The sequence below is a fragment of the Thalassophryne amazonica genome, chromosome 9 (genome assembly GCF_902500255.1).
Source record: "Thalassophryne amazonica chromosome 9, fThaAma1.1, whole genome shotgun sequence".
NCBI classification, from domain to species: Eukaryota; Metazoa; Chordata; class Actinopteri; order Batrachoidiformes; family Batrachoididae; genus Thalassophryne; species Thalassophryne amazonica.
In genome coordinates, this window is record NC_047111.1 from 28,292,085 (window position 1) to 28,313,709 (window position 21,625).

The following is a 21,625-nucleotide window of genomic DNA, read 5'->3' on the forward strand; positions in this document are numbered from 1 at the left end:
ACTGAAGTCCCAAAGTTAAATCCGTACAGCAGACATTCTGCAAGACAGTTTGAAATTATTCCGCACATCTTCATGTGATGCTATCTATGGACACATGCAGTTACCTCCACAAGTATTTAGATATCAACAATGATTTCAGTGGGCTGTGGCTGTGCAGAGTAAAACCTCAGTCACACTCAGGAATGTTTCCACAGCATCCACCAGTAAAAACTGGGAGGACACAGTAAGAACCTGTGCAACACAGGAAGGCAATAGAAACTGTTAAGGGCTTGATGTATTCCCCACGAATGTGGAGGATGTGGTTGAACTTTGGTGTTACGATCCGGGCTGGATCTGAGTCTAGCAGAACCCCAAGGAAGCAGGCAGCCAGGACACAAAACAGAGTGTACAAAACCAATGGTGCTTTAATAATCCATGAGTGAGAACACAAAACACACAAGCTGGTGCAGGAAGGAGCATAAAAAAAAAAAACCCAGCACAAAAACATGAGGCAGATTAAAACCAGGAGGTGCAAAGGGGGACAATTAAACAATGAAAAACAAATGACTAACTGGTCCACGACAAACCACAAAAGTACTTACACACAATTGACTAAAGCCCTGGTCCCACCAAATAACGAACGATGAATAATGAGCCACGTAATAGGGTTGAGCCGGATACTCGTTTCAGACAAGTATCTGGTACGGATAAAGCATTTTTGACAAGCACGAGCATGATCCGAGTAAAGCCCGTCAATATCTGCGCTCATCCTGAAGGAAAATTCTCATTGGGTAACTGACTGTCTTCACGCTCTGTGATTGGCCAGTCACACACAGCGCCCTCCCCTCCCTTCACAGACACGTCCTACTGCAGCTTCTCTCACACACACAGATAGAGGATCTCTCTCTCTGTGCTTGGCTTAATTCTGCTTCACGTTGCTCTGTCAGTACTCTAAGTTTTCTTCAGCTTGCCTCTTTTTCAGTTTGTATGATATTTAAAGTTACTTGGTGAACTTGTTTCGTATCGTAAGCGGTGCTTTTGACAAGACAGAGTTGAAAATGGCTCGTGTTGCGTTGGTCACTGCCTCCAGTCCGGTCGGGTTATTTATTTATTGATTGATTTTTTTTTTAAACCATTTGTTTGCGCTTCGTTTTGTTGGTGATATAAAGTCAGTTGGAAAACTTTGCTCCTTCTGAACGCGGTGCTTTTGACAAGAATACAGTGAACAAGGCTGACATATTATTTCCCTGTTTGCCATCACTGGATGTTTGCATGAATCACACAGTTCACACAGATCATTAAAAAATAAACAGTCTTACAGACCACTTACACACATACACACATATAGCTGAACACACAAATTAGCCTATATTAATAGGCTAATTTGTGTACTCTATTACTAATAGACTAGTAGTAACAGCCTACTACTAATAGAGGACTCTGATGAAGATGTGATTTGCACGTCGAAACGTTAGTCTCTTTTGTATGTTTTCAGCATCTTAAACTTCTCAGCACCTACTTCTGTTTTGCACCAGCTGCTTTTCTCCTCTACAAGTCAGTCCTACCTGGTTGGACCGGATTTTTGTGCTGTACAGAAGCACGGAGAACTCTCCTTTTTTGTTTAGCCTATATTAATATTTTTATTGTATATGGCTGCATGCAGTATCTGACACTTTCTCACTGCAGTTCATAAAAATAAATTGGTCGAACAACCAACCAAACAACCTCTCTCCCTCTCACACACACACATGCTCACAATAGACACACATGCACACACAGACACATACACACACACACACACCTTAATCAATATTGTTTATTTTTTTTTGTGGAAAAAAATGCCAAGAAAGTTAGGTAGTAAAAATAAGTAAATAACTGAAAAAAATCACAATTTGATCATAAAATAAAAAAAAAAAGAAAGTTGTGTTGAGTATGACAACTCTTGTTCATGCATACTTAGTAGTTCATAATTTCCTCCTACACTGAATGTCAATTCTGAGGCTGTTCTGTTATTCATTCATATACTTAAGAATATTCATCTTCTGAGTTTATAAAAAAAACTTGTTCTGTAAAATAGTTCCTTTACGATTGTGATCAAAAACATTGAATCTCAATTCTGAGGCTGTTCTGTAAATATTCATTCATACACTTATGAATATTAATGTTCTGAGTTCATAAAAAAACTTGTTCTGTAAAATAGTTCTCTTACTTTTGTGATCAAAAACATTTATTTGAAAATCAATTTTGAGGCAGTTCTGTAAATAGTTCTCAAATAAACAATAAATATAGCAACTTCTGATCAATCCATCAATTTCAGGCTTAAAATAATGTACCGATTTAAGTCCCAGCCATATTGGGGTAAACCACGCCCACCTCCGGTTTAAGCCCCACAAGTACAGTTACGGATACAGATAATTTAGGTGGTTGAACAGATACAGATAGTGGTGTACTCGCTCATCCCTACCATGTAACATGTTTTTTTTAGTACGAGTCTAGTTATTCAACAAACGTGAAAGAATAGTGCTCTTAGAGATTCTTAGAGGCAGAATATTCATCTAACGAGGCTCATCTGTCAGCATGGCACTAATTTCAAAAAGATCAAAATTTAGCAAAAACAGCATGGGGCAGTTTGTGTACAAGGTACTACGAGGACAAACGAGGATGTTAGAGGCATGTTAGTGGTGAGGAGGAGGCTGTTAGAAGCCCATTATCCGAGCACATGGCAGCTACGAGGACAAGACAGGCTATTTTGGCTTCGCCCTCTCGCACACTTTGTCATGACAATCCCACTTGCTTTGTGCGCTGGACGCTGTATATAAAATAATTATTTTGTAGTGGATTAATCATTTTCACTCAGAATGGGCTGTTGAAAATGGCTCTAATTGCTTCTACAATCACAGAGGACCGTTACAGCTGTAGTTTTTTTTTTTCTTTCTCTCCCTTCTGCACTGTGTGAGGTGGAGAAGGTATTTGGAACAGCCTAAAAGGTCATTATTTGTAATTTCTATATTGTAATGGCTTGGTAAAACAGTTGCATGTTCATTCCTTCTTTATGACCAGCTGTAAAAGTATGTTTATGATAGATTTAACATCTCATTATAATTGATCAGATGAGCTGCGTTGTGTGCACTGACGTAATCACTTGCACTCACTCGCAGTGTTTTGTAATTGTTTGCACAATGTTCATACTGTACATGTGGCTCATTATTTGAATAATCACTGAAATTTCTGACAAATCCATATGTTGCTCATTCTTCGTGACTTTATTATTTGATGGGACCAAAGCTTTAGGCGGCATGCAAAAATGTAAACTGGACTACGCAAGAGCTGACAAAATGTCAATTGCCTGGAAATAGAAAGACAAACAGGTGAGACTATAAACATGAGAACTAATGAGTGACAGGTGCAGGACAGGTGAAAATGGAAATGCTGAGACACAAGAGGAAATAAGGAACACCAAGAAATAAACAAAACGGATGTTGCAAGGTGAGTGGAAAATAAAACCTGATCAAGAAATACGAACCAAAACCCTAAGGTACACAAAATGTCAAAAACAAATGTGGACAAAACTATAAATCAACAACTAATCAAACAAGTAGAGAGCCACAAGAATCACAAATGAAAGACTATGCCATGGGGGACAAAAATCACACAACAATAATAAATATACAAAGAAAATGTAGAACATAATGCAGATAACCAGCTAACAGAAAACACTGATGTACCAAAAGACAAAAAGCAAGTGACCAAAGAAAAGAACAACTGGGTACGGTGACAAATCACGGAGACTAAAAAGAAACAATACTGATAATCAAAACCACAAAGACGAGGAAAAACCACAGACAGAGGAGACAGACAATGTGAGAAACACCCACATATACACACACTGGACAAAACTGGAAACACACAAATGACAGATGCGGGAGTCAACATACACACACCAGACCCACATAAGACACACCTACACATACGGCACTCACACCAGACATGGTCATAAAGCAGGAAGGCAGACATGATCACACAAAGGCACAGTTGATAGGCGGGACACATCCACACACGTTCAGAAATCCACAGTAAGAATAAATCAGAACACGGAGGTGACTCCACTCTTATACTAACAGTGTAATTAAACCTAATAAGGATTTAACTGACATAGTACAGTTGTGGCATGTACAGGCCCTCCCAGCAGCACACTGTGGACAACTTTATGAATGAAATGTGCTGGTTACTGTCCACAGTGCTGAAACACAGCTTAAAAACTCCTCATACAAGCCAAGGCTTGCTTCAAAGCATGCGCCACACGTTCACCTGCATTCATAGAGCATATCTTAAATATACCAGATATATTTATTTTATTTTATTTCATTTATGTAGTGTAAAATCACCACAAACCTACCTTAAGGTGCTTCACACAAGTAAGGTCTAACCTTACCAAATCCCCTTGAGCAAGCACAAAGGCGACAGTCGTAAGGAAAATTCCCTCTGGTGATGTTGAGGAAGAAACCTCAAGCAGACCAGACTCAGACAGGGTGTTTAGGCCATTCTAACAGTAACAAGGTTTATTACAAAGTTTAACCAAGCTTAAGAAACAGGAAACAGAAAACCCACAATAGCCTCAAAAGTAAACTGTGTTATTGAGGTGAGCATGCAGCCATTGGCACCACAGGCAGAGCTTCGTGAGATCAGTCAAGCACCCTGGGGGTGCAGGGCCAGCGTCCATCCATCACCTCATTAGTTTCACTCTTGTAAAAGCTTTCTTCATCCAGATAACCAGTCATTGCCTTGGGAAGCTGGTTAGTGGTTAGTTGCTCGTTATTCTCACAACCATACAGAAAGACAGGAAGCACCAGGACCTTAAATAAATGGACCTTCATTCTCCTGCAGTGGTATTTACAAGGTCTATTAGAAAAGTATCTGACCTTATTACTTTTTTCAAAAACCATATGGATTTGAATCACGTGTGATTACATCAGACATGCTTGAACCCTCGTGGGCATGCGAGAGTTTTTTCACGCCTGTCGGTTACGTCATTCGCCTGTGGGCAGTCTTTGAGTGAGGAGTTGCCCACCCTCTCGTCGTTTTTTTCATTGTTTAGGAATGGCTCAGAGACTGCTGCTTTGTTTGATAAAATTTTTTTCAAAACTGTAAGGCACAACTGAGTGGACACCATTCGATAAATTCAGCTGGTTTTCGGTAAAAATTTTAATGGCTGATGAGAGATTTTGGTCTAGTAGTGTCGCAGTAAGGACGGCCCACGGTGCCTGATGGCGATCTGCGCTTCGAGGCGGCAGCGTCTCACCGTTTCAAGTTGAAAACTTCCACATTTCAGGCTCTGTTGACCCAGGAAGTCGTCAGAGAACAGAGAACTTTCAGAAGAAGTCGGCATGAGGAGTTTATTCGGACATTCCATTGTTAACGGACATTTTGTAATGAAAGAATGTGCAGGCAAAGTCGCATGTCGGGCCGGACCTGACCGCGGGGGGTCGCGATAGGAAAAACACCTGGAAACCTTAACGGGCAAGTTGGAACATGCCCAAGCTGTTAAACAATTTCTCAGTTACTCACTTGTTGAAAGCCATCAAAGCCGCCTGAATTTTACAAATGGTTTTCAACACGGAGGTGTTTTTCCTGTCGCGGCGCACACAGCGAATTTGCGCGCACGTCTTTCATTAAAAAATGTCCTTAAACAGTGGAATGTCCGCATAAAGTCCTCATGCCGGCCTCTTCTGAATCTTCTCTGTTCTCTCACGACGTCCTGGGTGAATTAAGCCTTAAATTAGGATGTTTTCAGGTCGAAACAGGCCGACGACGGCGCCTGGAAGCGCTGCACGACGTCCTGCTCTGTGGGAAGTCCTTACAGCGACAGAAACACCCCATAATCTCTCATCAGCCGTTAAACTTTTCACCAAAAACCAGCTTAAATTCTTGAATAGTGTCCACTCGGATATTCCTCACAGGTCCAGAAAAAATGTTGATAAAGCAACGCGCGCCGTCTCGAGCAGCGTGTGAAACAAAGGAATTCAGCCAAGAGGGCGGGACCACATCTCACTCAAGGCCTGCCCACAGGGAAATGACATCACCGATACGCGTGAAAAAACTCACGCATGCGCACGAGGGTTCAAGCGTGATTGGTGTAAGCGCACGTCATTCAAATCCATATAGTTAAAAAAAAATAAAAGGGTCGGTTTATTATCTAATAGACCTCGTACATCATCTCTGTCCAGTGTCCTCATGACTCCATAAGCCCTTCCCAGGATTATCTTGATATCAATGGCTGAACCCTCAGAGACCTATTAATAAGGAATCTCTCTACAACACCTTTGTTTCATACAGATACAGCTGTGATGATTGAGTCCAGCAAGTCATGAAAATATGGAGACCAAGACACTCACAAACCCAGACACTCAGACTCATCACTCAACTTCTCCAATCCAATATCAGGGCATCCATTGATTCTCCAAAGATTGCAGCAGCATCCACAATGTCAGGAGCATTAAATCTTTCTTCCACAAGCAAAGGCACCTAACCACTGATCTCTATAAAGGTACTGTAATGGTAGTACCGACTGGGAGACTCTGCCCCCGCTCAGTACTCAGTACAGCTCTCAGAGTACCTTTGTGTAGGTTGATTATATATGATGTTGGGGATCTTGTTGGGGATCCCACAAATCTTCAGGATGTGCTACAGTGCCACAATGCAGCAAATAAGTGCTGCTTCACAGGCTGGTAAGGTAGGACACAAATGCGAGGCTCACACAGACAGCTCTGGTTGCGAAACGGCTTTAATGAGGAAAGCAGTGGTCGGTACACGGGAAGGCAGTCCAAAGTACACAGCAGCAGTACAAAGATCATCAGGCTTAGTCAAGGTCGGTACAGATGGACAGAAGGTCGAAAAAACACTGAAGCAGGGAGGACTAGAAAACACGAAACAGAGAGCTGGATAGAAGGCACAGGGTGCATCAGTCTGGCAAGGAACAAACATAAGCAGTGAGCATACCCCCAGGAGTCAATCAGCAAATCCAGGACAGGTGTGTATGGAAAGGACCAGAAACAGGGCGTGGCCAGAGACAGTATGCAAGATAGCAGCAGACACACCCCAACAAGAAACGAAACAAAGAAAAGCATACATAAACTAAAGGAAGATAACAAAACTGACCAAAAACAAAGCAGAAAACCAACCCCACCCTCAGACCCTGACACTGCATTCATTCAGTGTGCCCTTGCATTGATTGAGTGAACACAGACTCCTCCTCCACTTGTGGACAGCAAAGTGCCTTGGTGGTTAGCACTGTTGCCTCACAGCAATAAGACTGTGGAGTCACTTCCCACATAGTCCATTGTGTGTGGAGTGTGCATGTTCTCCTTGTGTTTGTGTGGGTTCTACCCAGGTGCTCCTGCTTCCTCCCACTTCCGAAGACATGCAGGTTAGGTGAATTACAAAATATAAATTGAATGTAGCCATGCTTGTCTGTCTGTATGTGTGCCTGCAATACACTGGCATCCTGTCCAGGGTATACCCTGCCTCGTTCCCAGTGACTGGTGGGATCGGCTCCAGCCCCTTGATTAGAGTTAGTGAGTAAAGAAAATGAATGAATCCTGAATCTGTTCACAATAATCATGCAATCCAGGAAAAAAAAAGTTGTTACCAACACTGCAGTTTTCATACTAAACAACCTTTTCCACACTTGGCTAGACACAGGGATCTCTCTGTTCCTGATTACTCTTAGTGTAAAAATGCTTCTTGGGTGATGAAGAGTGAATCATTGTCATTCACACCTGTGCCTATTATGCATAGCCATGGTGTCCAGCAGAGCACTTCTGTTCAGATTTCATTACTGCGTCACTTGTGGTGGAAGCTCAGAGGGCCCCATGGCTCAAGAGAGACTGATGTAATAAGACTGGCGACAAACTTGTTAAGAGACAGGCTGTCACAACATAAGCGCCAGACTGATTTTCCAGGCACATTGTTGAGAATGCCTGGAGTGGTCTTTTCCTTTTTTTAGAGCATTTGCACGCTGCACTCAAAGCAACCACCAGGCTTCCACTGATAATGCCTGACCTGTTATATCCCTGTCAGGATGCAATAGTGATATGGTCAAATCTGACACAGAGCACCTCAACAAATGGTTTCAGTGATCATATCACAATGCATCTTGGTGGACATTTAAACTTGTATTCAGCATTGTCCACTTGTGATCCATTCTTGGTTTCAAAGAGTAGTCAGGATTTTGTCTTAAGCTCATTCTGAATTCAAATGAACTCTTTTCATACTCTTATAGGATTCCTATAAGCATTATTTAATGTTTCCTGCAGGAATTCCGCATCACCTCATTTCCACATAGCATATATGCACACAGCCACAACAATGGTTTACCAAGTGGTAAGCTTTGATGATCTCAGATGAAGCCCTACCTGAAGAAGAAAAAGTTGCAGTTCTTTGACTGGCTGCTTGAGGCTGGCTCCAAAAGCACACAAGTTCCCATTCAACTGCATGATAAAATATCCAACTTTAGAGCAGGAATAAACATGTTTACAGCCTGGCACGTAAAATGATTTGGTCTCTGTAGATAGTTTCCACCTCTGTCACAATTATATTTGGGGGGGGGGGGGTTATTTATTTATTTTGGTCTAACTTCTTAGTTTAAGATGTTTTAAGCCATGATGTTATACATGATTGGGGTGTGGTCACTTTGGGTGACAGCAACTGAGCTGATCCTGACTCTTAGTGTCTGTAACTCATTGTCCGTTTGATACGGCTGCCAGCTGTTGTGGAGAGCCATGTCTTGTTTTCAGTATTTTATTACAAACACCTGGAATATTATGGCTTATTGTGTGGTGAAACATCCTATCGGAACAACTATGATGTCTCTGCTGTTGTATGTTAAGGGTGTTAACACTTTTAGGAGCTATCAGTATCGGCACAATTACTGAGACTATAAAAAGCTCATAATTTTTAATGTCCACACCAAATGAAACTGTTAGGAGAACCACCATGCAGTCCCCAAAAATATGATTTAATAAACATCCAAACCAAGGATAGCTTGTTTTCTTAGTTGGTTCAGACTCAAAGAGAGAGGGGTGTGTCCAGGATTCTACATAGAATTCTTTAGTTATATAAACAGTTGTCTCTGAGAAAATCAGGCGGGTGGCCATGTAGGTGTCTGGATGGCCCGACTCGGATTATAATGACTACCCTTCAAATAGATTGATTAGGCATGGTAAAGTTTGTTTTCATCAGACCAAATTTTACCCTATTTTTGGTCAATTCAATATTTGATGTCAAAACACCCAGAGAATCTGTTACATTAAAATATATAGTAAAAATGACCAAATTTGATGAAGCAATTTTCAAATCCGAGCACATGGTTAGAAAAACAAAGCATGAGGCATCATCAGGGATGTCCTGAACCTCTGTAAACCATTGCCCGTTCAGTGGAACTTTTTATTATATTTCTATAATCAACACTTTTTGAATTTTATAGGGATGCTTTTAGGGTCAAATCCTGGTGAGCGGGAAATTGGAAATTCCTTATATAGTACTCAATATTTTGCCTATTTCATTAAATAAGGCATCAATTCATATGTTTTCCGATATGGAGAGTTTATTGATACAGTTAGTTTTATGATCAGAGGTCAAGATCATTGACAAAAGTCAAGGTCAAGATTCTGAAATTTTTTGCACATTTTTTTCATATTCAGCAGTATGTATTACCACCAGAATTGATAATATTGAGTTTTTAATGAGTTTGATAGAAGAGATTATTGCCTTTATATTGATGTGCAATATGACTGGTGTTTAACAGATTTCAGGTCTTTAAGGCCGGCAAAGTAAGGTTCTTTGAAATCCCACTCTATTTCATGAAATTTGAATCTCCTCATTATTCCAGTCAATATTTTACCTATTTCAGCAACTATCAATTTGTATGTTTTCAGATCTAGGGAGTAGAGCTATGGGGTTAATGATCAGAGGTCAAGGTCATTGCGTAATTCCAAGGTTATTCTCCAAAATGAAAGACTTTTTTTTTTGCTTTTTGGACAGAAAAAGTTTCAGAATACTGGTATTGTAGCACATGAAAATTCAGTAAGGTATGTCTTCTATAATATATTCCAATTCTAAAGTAGAACTCTACTCGTGTATACTAAGGTATATCTAAATATCTAAAAATAACAATAGAATAGAAGAGTAGAATAGAGTAGAGTAGAGCCACTTAGGTACCTGGTCTTAATATCTTAATATCTGCAGTTGCTGTCTTATAACAGCAGCGTGAAATGCTTAAAATCAACAAGGACATAAATGTATGTTTTCAAAAAAAGAAAAATTAGACGATGTATGGACATGCGTGTCAGGCCAGCCCACAGCCTGCCGAGGTATGCTGTGTGCGGCCGCTGCAGCCCGGCACAAATACAATGATAAATACAAATAAAATAAGTGTTTTCAGTTTCACAGGACCGTTCTTTTCCAGTTTGAGTGTTTATTGGTGCATTTAAGTTAGGAGTTCACTAACATGCTACAGCTGAGAGCATTCTCTCCCAACAGGCAGTATTCAGACCATGTGACATCTTCCGGTCTCCAGAATTGGCTTTAAGTCAAAGATCAGCTGTAGGAGGGATCCATTTTAGAGATGTGAATTTGTAATTTCAAAGAAGTAGTTGAATGAATTCTCTGTGGTGTCGTGTCACCGATCTATTAATAGAAACATGACAAAAAGTACTTGGGCTGACATGACCAAGGACCTCAGAGTGTTAATGGAGTTCAGTTATCCCTCTTTTCAGCCACAACCATCAAGGTCTGCTGTCAGTTGAATGTGCATGGAAAACCTGCAGAGGAAGTCATCCAGGACAGAATCACATGTCTGAACCACCACAATTGACTCCATTTGATGTGAAAGAGGAGTGTCTTTGCTTTGTGCACTTTGCTGTCTCTAGGGTACAGTCCCACTCCCCTGCAAGAATCTCATTTTGCTCAGTTGTATCTGTGGTCTCTTTCTGTCAGTTATCAGTCAAAATTCATGACCATATACAGTGAGGAAAATAAGCATTTGAACACTCTGTGATTTTGCAAGTTCTCCCACTTAGAAATCATGGAGGGGTCTGAAATTTTCATCTTAGGTGCATTTCCACTGTGAGAGACATAATCTAAAAAAAAAAATTCCAGAACTCACAATGTAGGATTTTTTAATAATTTATTTGTATGTTACTGCTGCAAATAAGTATTTGAACACCTGTGAAAATCAATGTTAATATTTGGTACAGTAGCCTTTGTTTGCAGTTACAGAAGTCAAACATTTCCTGTAGTTCTTGACCAAGTTTTCACACACTGCAGCAGGGATTTTGGCCCACTCCTCCATACAGATTTTCTCTAAATCTTTCAGGTTTGGAGTCTCAGCTCCCTCCAAAGATTTTCTATTGAGTTCAGGTCTGGAGACTGGCCAGGCCACTCCAGGACCTTGAAATGCTTCTTACAGAGCCCCTCCTTAGTTTCCCTGGCTGTGTGTTTGGGGTCATTGTCATGCTGGTTGGGATGGTTTTCTTGGGGTTGTTCTCATCCTCTAAACATGGTAAGAGGAGTTGATTCCAAAAAGCTCTATTTTGGTCTCATCTGACCACATGACCTTCTCCCATGCCTCCTCTGGATCATCCAGATGGTCACTGGTGAACTTCAAATGGGCCTGGACATGTGCTGGCTTGAGCAGGGGGACCTTGCTGCCCTGCAGAATTTTAAACCATGACAGCATCATGTGTTACTAATATAATCTTTGACTGTGGTCCCAGTTCTCTTCAGGTCATTGACCAGGTCCTCCTGTGTAGTTCTGAGCTTTCTCAGAATCATCCTTACCCCACAAAGTGAGATCTTGCATGGAATCCCAGACTGAGGGAGATTGACAGTCACCTTGTGTTTCTTCCACTTTCTAATAAATAATCATAACATTTGTTGTCTTCTACCAAGCTGCTTGCCTGTTGTTCCTGTAGTCCATCCCAGCCTTCTGCAGGTCTGCAGTTTTGTCCCTGGTGTCCTTAGACAGCTCTTTGGTCTTGGCTATGGTGGACAGGTTGGAGTGTGATTGATTGAGTGTGTGAACAGGTGTCTTTTATACAGGTAACAAGTTCAAACAGGTGCAGTTAATACAGGTAAAGAGTGCAGAATAAGAGGGCTTCTTAAAGAAAAATGAACAGGTCTGTGAGAGCCAGAATTCTTGCTGGTTGGTAGGTGTTCAAATACTTATTTGCAGCAGTAACATACAAATAAATTATTAAAAAGTCATACATTGTGATTTATGGATGTTTTTTTAAGATTATGTCTCTCACAGTGGACATGCACCTAAGACGAAAATTTCAGACCCCTCCATGATTTCTAAGTGGGAGAACTTGCAAAATGGCAGGGTGTTCAAATACTTATTTTCCTCACTGTATGTATGACGGTTGGAACGTGAGAGTTTGTGTTGCAACTCTCTTGGGTTCAGTTCCATAAATATTGTTACAGTGAGGCCCATTGCCCATTTTCCAGTAGTGGCTGCTGGAAGCATTTCTCAGAAGATATTAATTTGAAATCACTCAAAACTGCTCACAGTGTAACATCAGGCTAGACACTTCTGGAGAAGTGTCCATTTTTCAATGTGCAGACAGAGGCATTGTTTGTGGAACAAGGACGTGTGCTAATCCAAGTAATCGGAAATGACAGATGACAACCATCACCAATGTTTCGAGGTCCACAAGGATGTTGAACACTTGTCAAAATTGCACAGTTCTGCAAATAATGAATCCACCATCTTCAGTCCACATCATCTGCCTCCTGCAGACTGACAGTGTGGGTAAAACCTCAGAACTCAGAAAGATCCTAATGTGAAATGACATTTCATACTTTGAATGATGGCTCTTAAATGTTTGCTTGTGCTAATTGCTCTTGCTTGAATTTTGTTATATTGCCATGGAGGCATAGCTGGAGTATTCAGGGGTTTGCCTGACAAAATGAGCTGCTGGACCCTGTTACCCCTTACCGAATACCTACTGTATCTGTAAGATGCAACAATGTCTGTCCAAAGCTGCTGTGCAGATACTTGGTTAATGTAATAATATGTTCAGGTTTCTCCATGATGTAAGCAAAATATCAATGCAGATAATTACAGTGGACCCCTGTTCATGGTGCATGTACAAGCTCATCTTATATACACTTAACTATCAGTGCATGTGCTTTAGCTGCACATACCAAGCAGTGTTGTAGGTAATCTTATAACCAACTACACCACAGTTACCCGGGGGTTGTAAAGGTCCTCTGGGAGTCCGGAGCACCAGGCATCTGCCTGCTGTGTTTCTAATCCAGTCCTGCATGGAGGCAGTGTGTGTTCTCAAAGGCCTCTTAAATCAATCCCATGTGTAGTGGCTGAAACCATTTGTCCATTGCCCAAATGGGTTGTCACTACCACCCTGGATGGCAAAATGTTTCATTTGGGTATTTTGGTTACCTCTCAAAGGGACTTAAAAATAAAGTTCAGTAGCCATCCCAGGGTGGCAGCTAAAGCCAGATAAGGCTCATTGAAGGATTCAGACTAAATAGAATAGTCTTGACTGTGTTATATTCAACACTGATGTCAACATCAATTTCAGTTTCAGTGTCCATTGGATTCTTGGAAAAATTCTGTGTGTGGGAGTGAATGTACAAACATGCAGTTCCCTTCTGTGTGCCCCAGACTTCAAACCTATACCTTTTTGGAATCTTTATGATCAGACAAATAATGTGGTATACTTCTCAATATTCATTCATTCTTTCATTCATTCATTTTCTGTACCTGCTTATTCCAAATAAGAGTCATGGGTGAGCTAGAATCTATCCCAGCAGTCTTTTGGCAAGAGGCAGGGTACACCCTGGACAGGGTGCCAGTCTATCACAGGGCCCTGTACAGACCCACAAACACATTCACAACTACAGTCAGTATAAAGTTTCCAGTTCATCAAACCTGCAAGTCTTTGGAAGTGGGATGAATGCGGAGAGGGAACCCACACAAACACAGGGACAATATGCAAACTCCACACAGAAAGGACAAGATGGGAAGGGATCCATGGACCTTCTCTTTGTGAGGCAACAGTACAGACCACTAATCCAACCATGTGTGTATTCCTTCACTGACCCCTGCCTGGCTATTGCTACCACTCTGACATGGTTATCATATATAAATTGCAACTAGGGATTCATACATTTTAAAATGTGGCTGTTATGTTTTGCAACCTTAAGTGGCAGTGACACATCCACTTTCAGAAGTCTCATCCAAGGCCTGCCTTTTCCGTTCACACACATTGTGTGTGTGTGTGTGTGTGTGTGTGTGTGTGTGTGTGTGTGCGCGCGTGTGTGTGTGTGTGCATGCGCACATGAGTGTGCATGTTTGTTTTCACATGTGAACGAGAGAAAATTATTTTCAAATAGTCTTGTTGTCATACATGTTTGAATGAACAGTTCTTCCTATAAATGTGTTGGATTTTTGTTTCTGCTTTTGCACATAACAGCAAATGAGTTGTAATCCTTCTGTTGCTGTTTTTGTCAATTCCAGTGGTGAGTCAGAACCTGGTGACAGACAATGTGTCGGTGGTGGAAGGCGAGATGGCGATCATCAGTTGCCGGGTGAAGAACAATGATGACTCGGTTATTCAGTTGCTTAACCCAAACAGACAGACGATTTACTTCAGAGACATGAGACGTGAGTACTGTCCAATAATAAGTATATGTAATGTCATTCTTTAATTCATCCAATTTTCGTGTTTGTGGATAAGGGGTTAGTATGCTTGGTTTCAGAGTATGCTAACCTGGTTCCTGGTTGAAGACCACCCCTACCCACTCTCCATGTAATGTGGAGTTGCATCAAGAAGGGCATCCGGTTTAATCAGAATCAGAATCTAATTTATTGCCAAGCACGTTGGCACATACAAGGAATTTGATCTGGTGTTACTGGTGCATAAACAATAGGAAAATAAAAGTAGTTCTATAAGAAGTAAAAAGAGTCACATAGACAAAACTATACTCACTGTTAAATAAATAAAATGTAATGGAATAGGACAGTGCAAAAACAGGTGGTTGGTGTGCAGATGTGCAGTACCTTTCAATGCAGGGATGACCAATTTGTGCTTTATGGTAGTGGGGGAGTGGGGTTCTCTGGCATTGTTTATGACTCCAGTTGCAGATGGAAAGAAGCTATTTTTGTCATTTTGGTCCTGATGGACCTCAGCCTCCTGCCAGAGGGGAGGGTGACAAAAAAATTGTGTACTGAGTGGGAGGGATCAGTCTCAATCTTCCTTGCTCGCCTCAGGGCCCTGGAGGCATGCAGGTCTTGCAGGGATGGCAGATTGCAGTCAATCACCTTCTCTGCTGCGTGAATGATACGCTGCAGTCTGCTCCTGTCCTTAGCAGTGGCAGCAGCATACCAGATGGTGATGGAAGAGGAGAGGATGGTCTCAATGATGGCAGTGTAGAAGTTCACCATCATTGTTTTTGACAGGTTGAACTTCCTCAGCTGCTGCAGAAAGTACATCCTCTGTTGTGCTCTCTTGATGAGAGAGCTGACATTCAGCTCTCACTTGAGGTGCTGGAAGATGATGATCCCCAGGTAATGGAAGGACTCCATAATGGTGACTGGGGAGTCACATGGGGTGATGGGGGCGCACAGGACTGGGTTCTTTCTGACATCAATAACCATCTCCACTGTCTTGGAAGAGAAAATGTGCCAAATCAACATGCAGATTCACAAAGGATCTGCTGTGGCAACCGCAAGTGAAAAAGGGAGAAGCCAAAAGAGCTTACTTCCTCCAGTCTGTTTAATGCCTTCACAATCTCCAGATTCTGCTCCACACTATCCTCTGCCACCAGGTTCATTGGCACTGGTTTGGCACTATAAGAGCTTTAAGGACTAGGACCCATATGCACAAAGCATCTCTAAGTCCTCTCAAAGAGCTCCTAACTTAGCCTAAAATTTCTTGGCAAGGAATCTTAGCCTAAGAGTGAGCCAGGAGGTGTCTGAGAACGAGTCTGACCAAGACGGATACAGAAACTCCTATCTTAGTGAGGAGGCAAGGTTGACCCCGTTGCTAGGTATGTCATGGTCCTGTAGTAGCTGTAATTGGTTGTCACTGAAAGGGAAGGGGAAACTAAAAAAAATTAATGCACTCTGCGCTCCTACATATGAGTGAACAGTAAAATCAGCCAATCATATAACTGCATTAAGAAATGTATAAATAATTTAATGTCATGATGATGATACTCAGCAAAATTAAATTGGAGCAATCACCAGCCGGTCGCTAAACCTGTAAATTCTTGTGGTGCAATGCATTATGGGAGTTCTGGGTTTTGGGGTTTTAAGTGTTGCTGCTGTGGTTTATGTTAGCTTAAAATGTTGTTAGTGTTGTTGATTTATTGTGTTTTTGTAGTTCAATTGGTTTAGTGAGTTAAGTGTCACTATGTTGTCACCATAAGTGAAAAGTGTATTGTGTTTAATGTTGTCCCTGTGTTGTCTTATCTGAAAAATAAGAGCGCCTCCTAGCGGCAGAGTGCCAAAAAGACCAAAGCTCTCTCCTGTCTTTCATTCCACGCAGTTCTCAACAAAATGAATTGTTACACAGCTTAATGATGTTTGAACATATCTCATTCACGAGGCAATTATCTACATATTAAAAGTGTGCGTGGGTCCGTGAGTTTATAAATAAGTTCAATGTAAGTACATAATATAATTGTAAATATGTTAAAATTACATGAATGACACAAGAAAGTGAAAACACTTATTTCCATTGTTGTCCATTTAAAAATCAAATGACAAAATAGAAGTAATAATAAAATAAAATATCAATAATACTGATAATAATAATAAAAATAATGATAATATTAATGTGTGTATAAGATAACAAGAACCTAAACATTTTATAAATACATTAAGACACTAAATTAACATAAAATAATTACATAGATCAAGCTGGTAGCATGTTCCTGACTCACTGTCATCCTACATATGGAGAATATCTCTGCTTCCTTTTTGTCTTTTCCACCAGCTTGTCTGCTTAAGGCACTCTTAGGCTTCTTAAAAGTCCTCCTCACTACTCTTACCTGTTTGGCACCTTAGGAGCTCTCTTAAAGCCTAAGGTGCTTTCATCTTACCAAGGGAAATTCTAAGAAATGTCTAAAAATTTGAGAAATTCAAAGATTTTTCTTAGAATATTGTCACTAGGAGCTATTTTTAGCCTTATGCTGCTTCATGCATATGGGCCCAGTACATCATTAAAGTAAAGTTTTATGAATTATGATTAAAGAGGTCAGCCCCGATGGGTGGGGTGCATCTTTGTCTTTCTTTTTCAATGCATCATATATGTAAATGAGGATAATCACAAGCAGATTTGTTGTGATGTCCACATAACACCTGTCTGCAGTGGTTTGAGGGTGTCTTTCGAAAATAAGGTTGGATGAATAAGGTCGGCCTGGATTTTCGTAGGCCAGTTCTGTGAGGTGGTGGATCCAGCATAAGCCCATGCCTCACAGACCTTTTTTTGAATTGACTGAAGAAATAAGGAATGAGAGAATGGGGAAAAAACAGAGTGCACTAGGTCTGCTGGTCATTAAGTACCTTCCAGATCAATACACAAGGTAGGCGTGATTTTTGAATGGGGTCAGACAGTTGTAATATGTGTTGTTTGTAGGCAACATATTTCTTTTGGTTGATGCTGTGTTTGCTCCACCAGAAAGACTCTGGAGGCAAGTTAAAGTTGATACAATTTAATACAATTTCATTCATTCATTCATTCATCTTCTACCGCTTAGTCCAATTAAGGGTCGCGGGGGGCTGGAGCCTATCCCAGCAGTCATAGGGCGCGAGGCAGGGTACACCCAGGACAGGACGCCAGTCTGTCGCAGGGCCACAAACAGACAAACAAACACAGACACACCCACACACACGCACCTAAGGACATTTTTTTTAAAGATTCCAATCCACCTAACCCACATGTCTTTGGATGAGGGAGGAAACCGGAGCACCCGGAGGAAACCCACGCAAACACGGGGAGAACATGCAAACTCCACACAGAAAGGCCACGGGAACTGAACCCATGACCTTCTCGCTGTGAGGCAACAGTGCTAACCACTAAGCCACCGTGCTGCCTAATACAATTTCATAATGTACAAAATGTTAGGGTCTTTGGTGTTGTTGATTTGGCTGTTGCCACAATCATGGCAGAGAGTTGTGTTGAGATGGTTACAAATCCTGCCGATGTTTTATGGAATGTGCGTGGTTCCTATTGGTTATTACCTGATCACCATCTAAACTCTGTAGGAGGTGTGACGTATTCCAGGCTGTGCCAATGTTATTCAACATGAGACTCAACCTCCAGCATGGAACCAGGACAGCGCAGAGCGCACAGGAACCAAACCACAGCCTGTGGTGAAAAACCTCTCACCCGACTGCTGTGTGCTACAAATAACCACGGCAAAAATTAAATCCCACGTGATAATCCAACCGACATCACGGTGTACAGTTCTTTTGTGCTCCTGAAGTGAGCAAAAAAGAAAAAAGCAATTGAAGTTTGCTGGAAAGGCTGCATCTGCCGCATGGTGTGACTGCTTTGCCCACTGCCAGCCAACTTTCAGCAAAGGTGTTCAGTGTCATGCTTAGTGGCTCATGCAGTGGCAGCCCTTATGAACACACATACACATGTGCGCGCATGCGTACAGGGCACACAGCGCTGCCTCCCACTCCACTCCCATGTTTGCCATCCAGACATTTGGACATCGGGCAGTCTTTAGCGCCTTTTATGGCCTTCTGACAGCAGTCTGTGTCATCTACCTGTTGTCTACATGCACTTTGGATGCCATCATGCAGGTGTGGACAACATAATCTGGATGCCTTCTGACACGGCTGACCATGCCTCTTTCCCTCCCGACTGCATCCGATGATGGTAATATTTGTCGTTTCAGCCTGGTTCCTGCACATTTTTGCTTTGTGTGACGGGGCTTGAGTCTTGTGGTAGAACTTCCGATGGGCTGCATTTCTTATCTGTTGTAAATTGAAACAGTCAGATTATGTAGCCATTTGTGCCAGCAGTTCATCCTGACAGGACGAACTGCTGATGAATCTTCGTCCTGCCATTTCCTCGAACTGTACTGTATATATTACTTTCATTACTTCTCTCCACCCATGCATGATTGGCTACAAGAGAGTCTCCAGAAAGCCTTGAGAATAAACATCTCAGAGCTACTTCATGGTGTTTACAAGTGATATGAAATAAACATTTCAGGACTGAAGATCCAATATAATGAGTACAGAGTTGTATGACAATCTAAAATTTTGCTCATTTTGTTTGTGAATATTTTGCAGGTGATTTATGAAGGATGTGTGTGCGGGTGATAATATGTTGCAAATGAGGATTTTGCGTGTATTAATGACATTAAGCGCAAAATGAATCAGAATCAGAATTGCCTTTATTGTCATTGTAATTTGCATTGCAATGAGATTTGAGTGCAACTCCAAAAGGTGCTTTTCCGAGGTGCGAGTAATTGTTAGCCAAATAAAAGATAATGAATATTAACAGTAATTTATTTAAATATATGTGCAACTAAATAAAATGTGGACCAAAGTAAAATGTAAAATGAGAATTATTTACAACTGTGGAATCATATTGCACCGGAAATATTGCACATGGTTACAGATATTGCACAAGAAACTTGAAGAGTGTGGATTAGAGTGATTTGTTATTGTTCAGTGCAGTGATCGCTCTGGGGAGAAAGCTATCCCTGAGTCTGTTTGTCATAGTTTTGATTGACCTATACCGTCGGCCGGAGGGTAGTAGGTCAAACAGGTGGTTGCTGGGGTGGGATGTGTCTTTGCTGATGCTGGCAGCTCTGCTGAGGTAGCGAGAGCTGGCAATGTCCTCCAGGCTGTGCAGACAGCAACCAGTGATCCCCTGGGACATTTTGATCACCCTCTGCAGCACTCTCCTGTCTGCTGCTGAGTGCCCCCCGTACCACACTGTAATGCAGTACGTCAGGATGCTTTCGATGGTGGCTCTGTAGAATAACACCAGCAGCTTGTCCTCCAGATTGGCTGTGTCAGCCCTGCCCTTCCTGAAGTCCAGGATTATTTCTTTTGTTTTTGTGATGTTCAGTGGCAGGTTGTTAGCTGAACACCACACTGTCAGTCAATTGACCTCATCTCTGTAATCAGACTCATCCCCTCCTGAGATGAGCCCAACCACAGTGGTATCATCCACAAACTTTATGATTGTGTTTGAGAGATGGATCGGAGAGCAGTCGTGGGTGTAAAGGGTGAACAGGAGGGGTGGTTTGTGAGGAAGTCCTTGATCCACTGGCAGATGGGGGTGGAGATGCCCAGATGTGTCAGTTTCTGCACCAGGATCTCCGGGATGATGTGGTTGAAGGCTGAGCTGAAGTCCAGGAAGAGCATCCTCACATAGCTCCGCTGGTGCTCCAGGTGGGTCAGCGCAGTGTGGAGCGCTGTGGTGATAGCGTCTTCTGTGGAGCGGATTGCCCTGTAGGCAAACTGCTGGGGGTCCAGAGTGGGAGGCAGACAGGCTCTCATGTGCTGAGAGACCAGTCTTTCAAAGCACTTCATGACCACAGGTGTAAGTGCAACCGGCCTGTAGTCATTTATGCTCTCCACTGCTGACTTCGTTGGGACTGGAATTATGGTGGAAGATTTGAGGCAGAGTGGAATGATGGCCTGTGACAGAGACAGGTTAAAGATGCAGGTGAAAACTCCAGCCAGTTGGTCAGCACACGCTTTGAGTACCTTGCCAGGTACATCATTGCGGCTGGCCACTTTCCTGGGGTTCACTGCCTTCAGCACACGTCTCACTTTGTGTTCCTGAAGTGTTAGCATGCTAGTGCTGGAGGGTGGTGGGTGTGGAGTTGCTGCTGGTCTGTCTGCTTCGAAGCGGGCAAACAAGCGGTTCAGCTCCTCTGCCAGCGAGGTGTCAGACCTAGCATTCCCTGGGTTGCTGCTTCTGTAGTTGGTTATATGATTTATTCCCTGCCACATCTTTCTGGGGTTATTCACAGCGAAGTGGTCCTCTATCTTTTTCTTGTAGGCAGCCTTGGCCTCTCTGATGCCTCTTTTCAGGTCAGACCTGGCCGTGCTGTACAGGGCCCTGTCCCCTGATTTAAAGGTGATTTTGCGGATTTTTTAAAGGTGACTGGACTACACTGTTCATCCAGGGTTTCTGGTTGGGAACAACCCTGACCCTTTTGTTGACGATGACAGTGTCAACACAGTTCTTAATGTAAGAGAGTACGGTGTCAGTGTACTCCTGCAGGTTGTGGGTGGAAAATAAATCCCATACAGTCCATGAGAAGCAGTCCTGTAGCTAGGAGAGCACTCCCTCAGGCCACTTGCAGGTATGCACAATATTCTTAAGACAACCAGATGCATTATAATGGAAACTATTATTTACTGAACATTTAATACATAAAAAATAAAATGCAATGCTGAGATACCCTTGACTGTATGAGCATAAAAAATACGGAACAGAATGTGACCTTTTGGCCACTTAAAATAGGTCAAGATTAGCCATCTTTGAACTTGAAGACTTGCAGTAAAAGGAATGTTGCTGAGCACAAATGGACAGATGGGCAGATGGACAGATGGACACAAAGTCTTCCCAATACTCAATGG

General features: G+C 42.0%; 1 protein-coding gene across 6 annotated transcripts in view; it reads left to right on the forward strand.

Moving 5' to 3' along the window:
* cadm1a (cell adhesion molecule 1a) overlaps positions 1 to 21,625 on the forward strand; it is a 1,471,967-nt gene that overhangs the window by 1,058,972 nt on the left and 391,370 nt on the right. For all 6 annotated transcript variants that reach the window (XM_034177827.1, XM_034177825.1, XM_034177829.1 and 3 more), the window contains one exon: positions 14,519 to 14,665. In XM_034177827.1, coding sequence (XP_034033718.1) covers positions 14,519 to 14,665 — 147 coding nt within the window. The remainder of the gene's footprint in view (positions 1 to 14,518; positions 14,666 to 21,625) is intronic.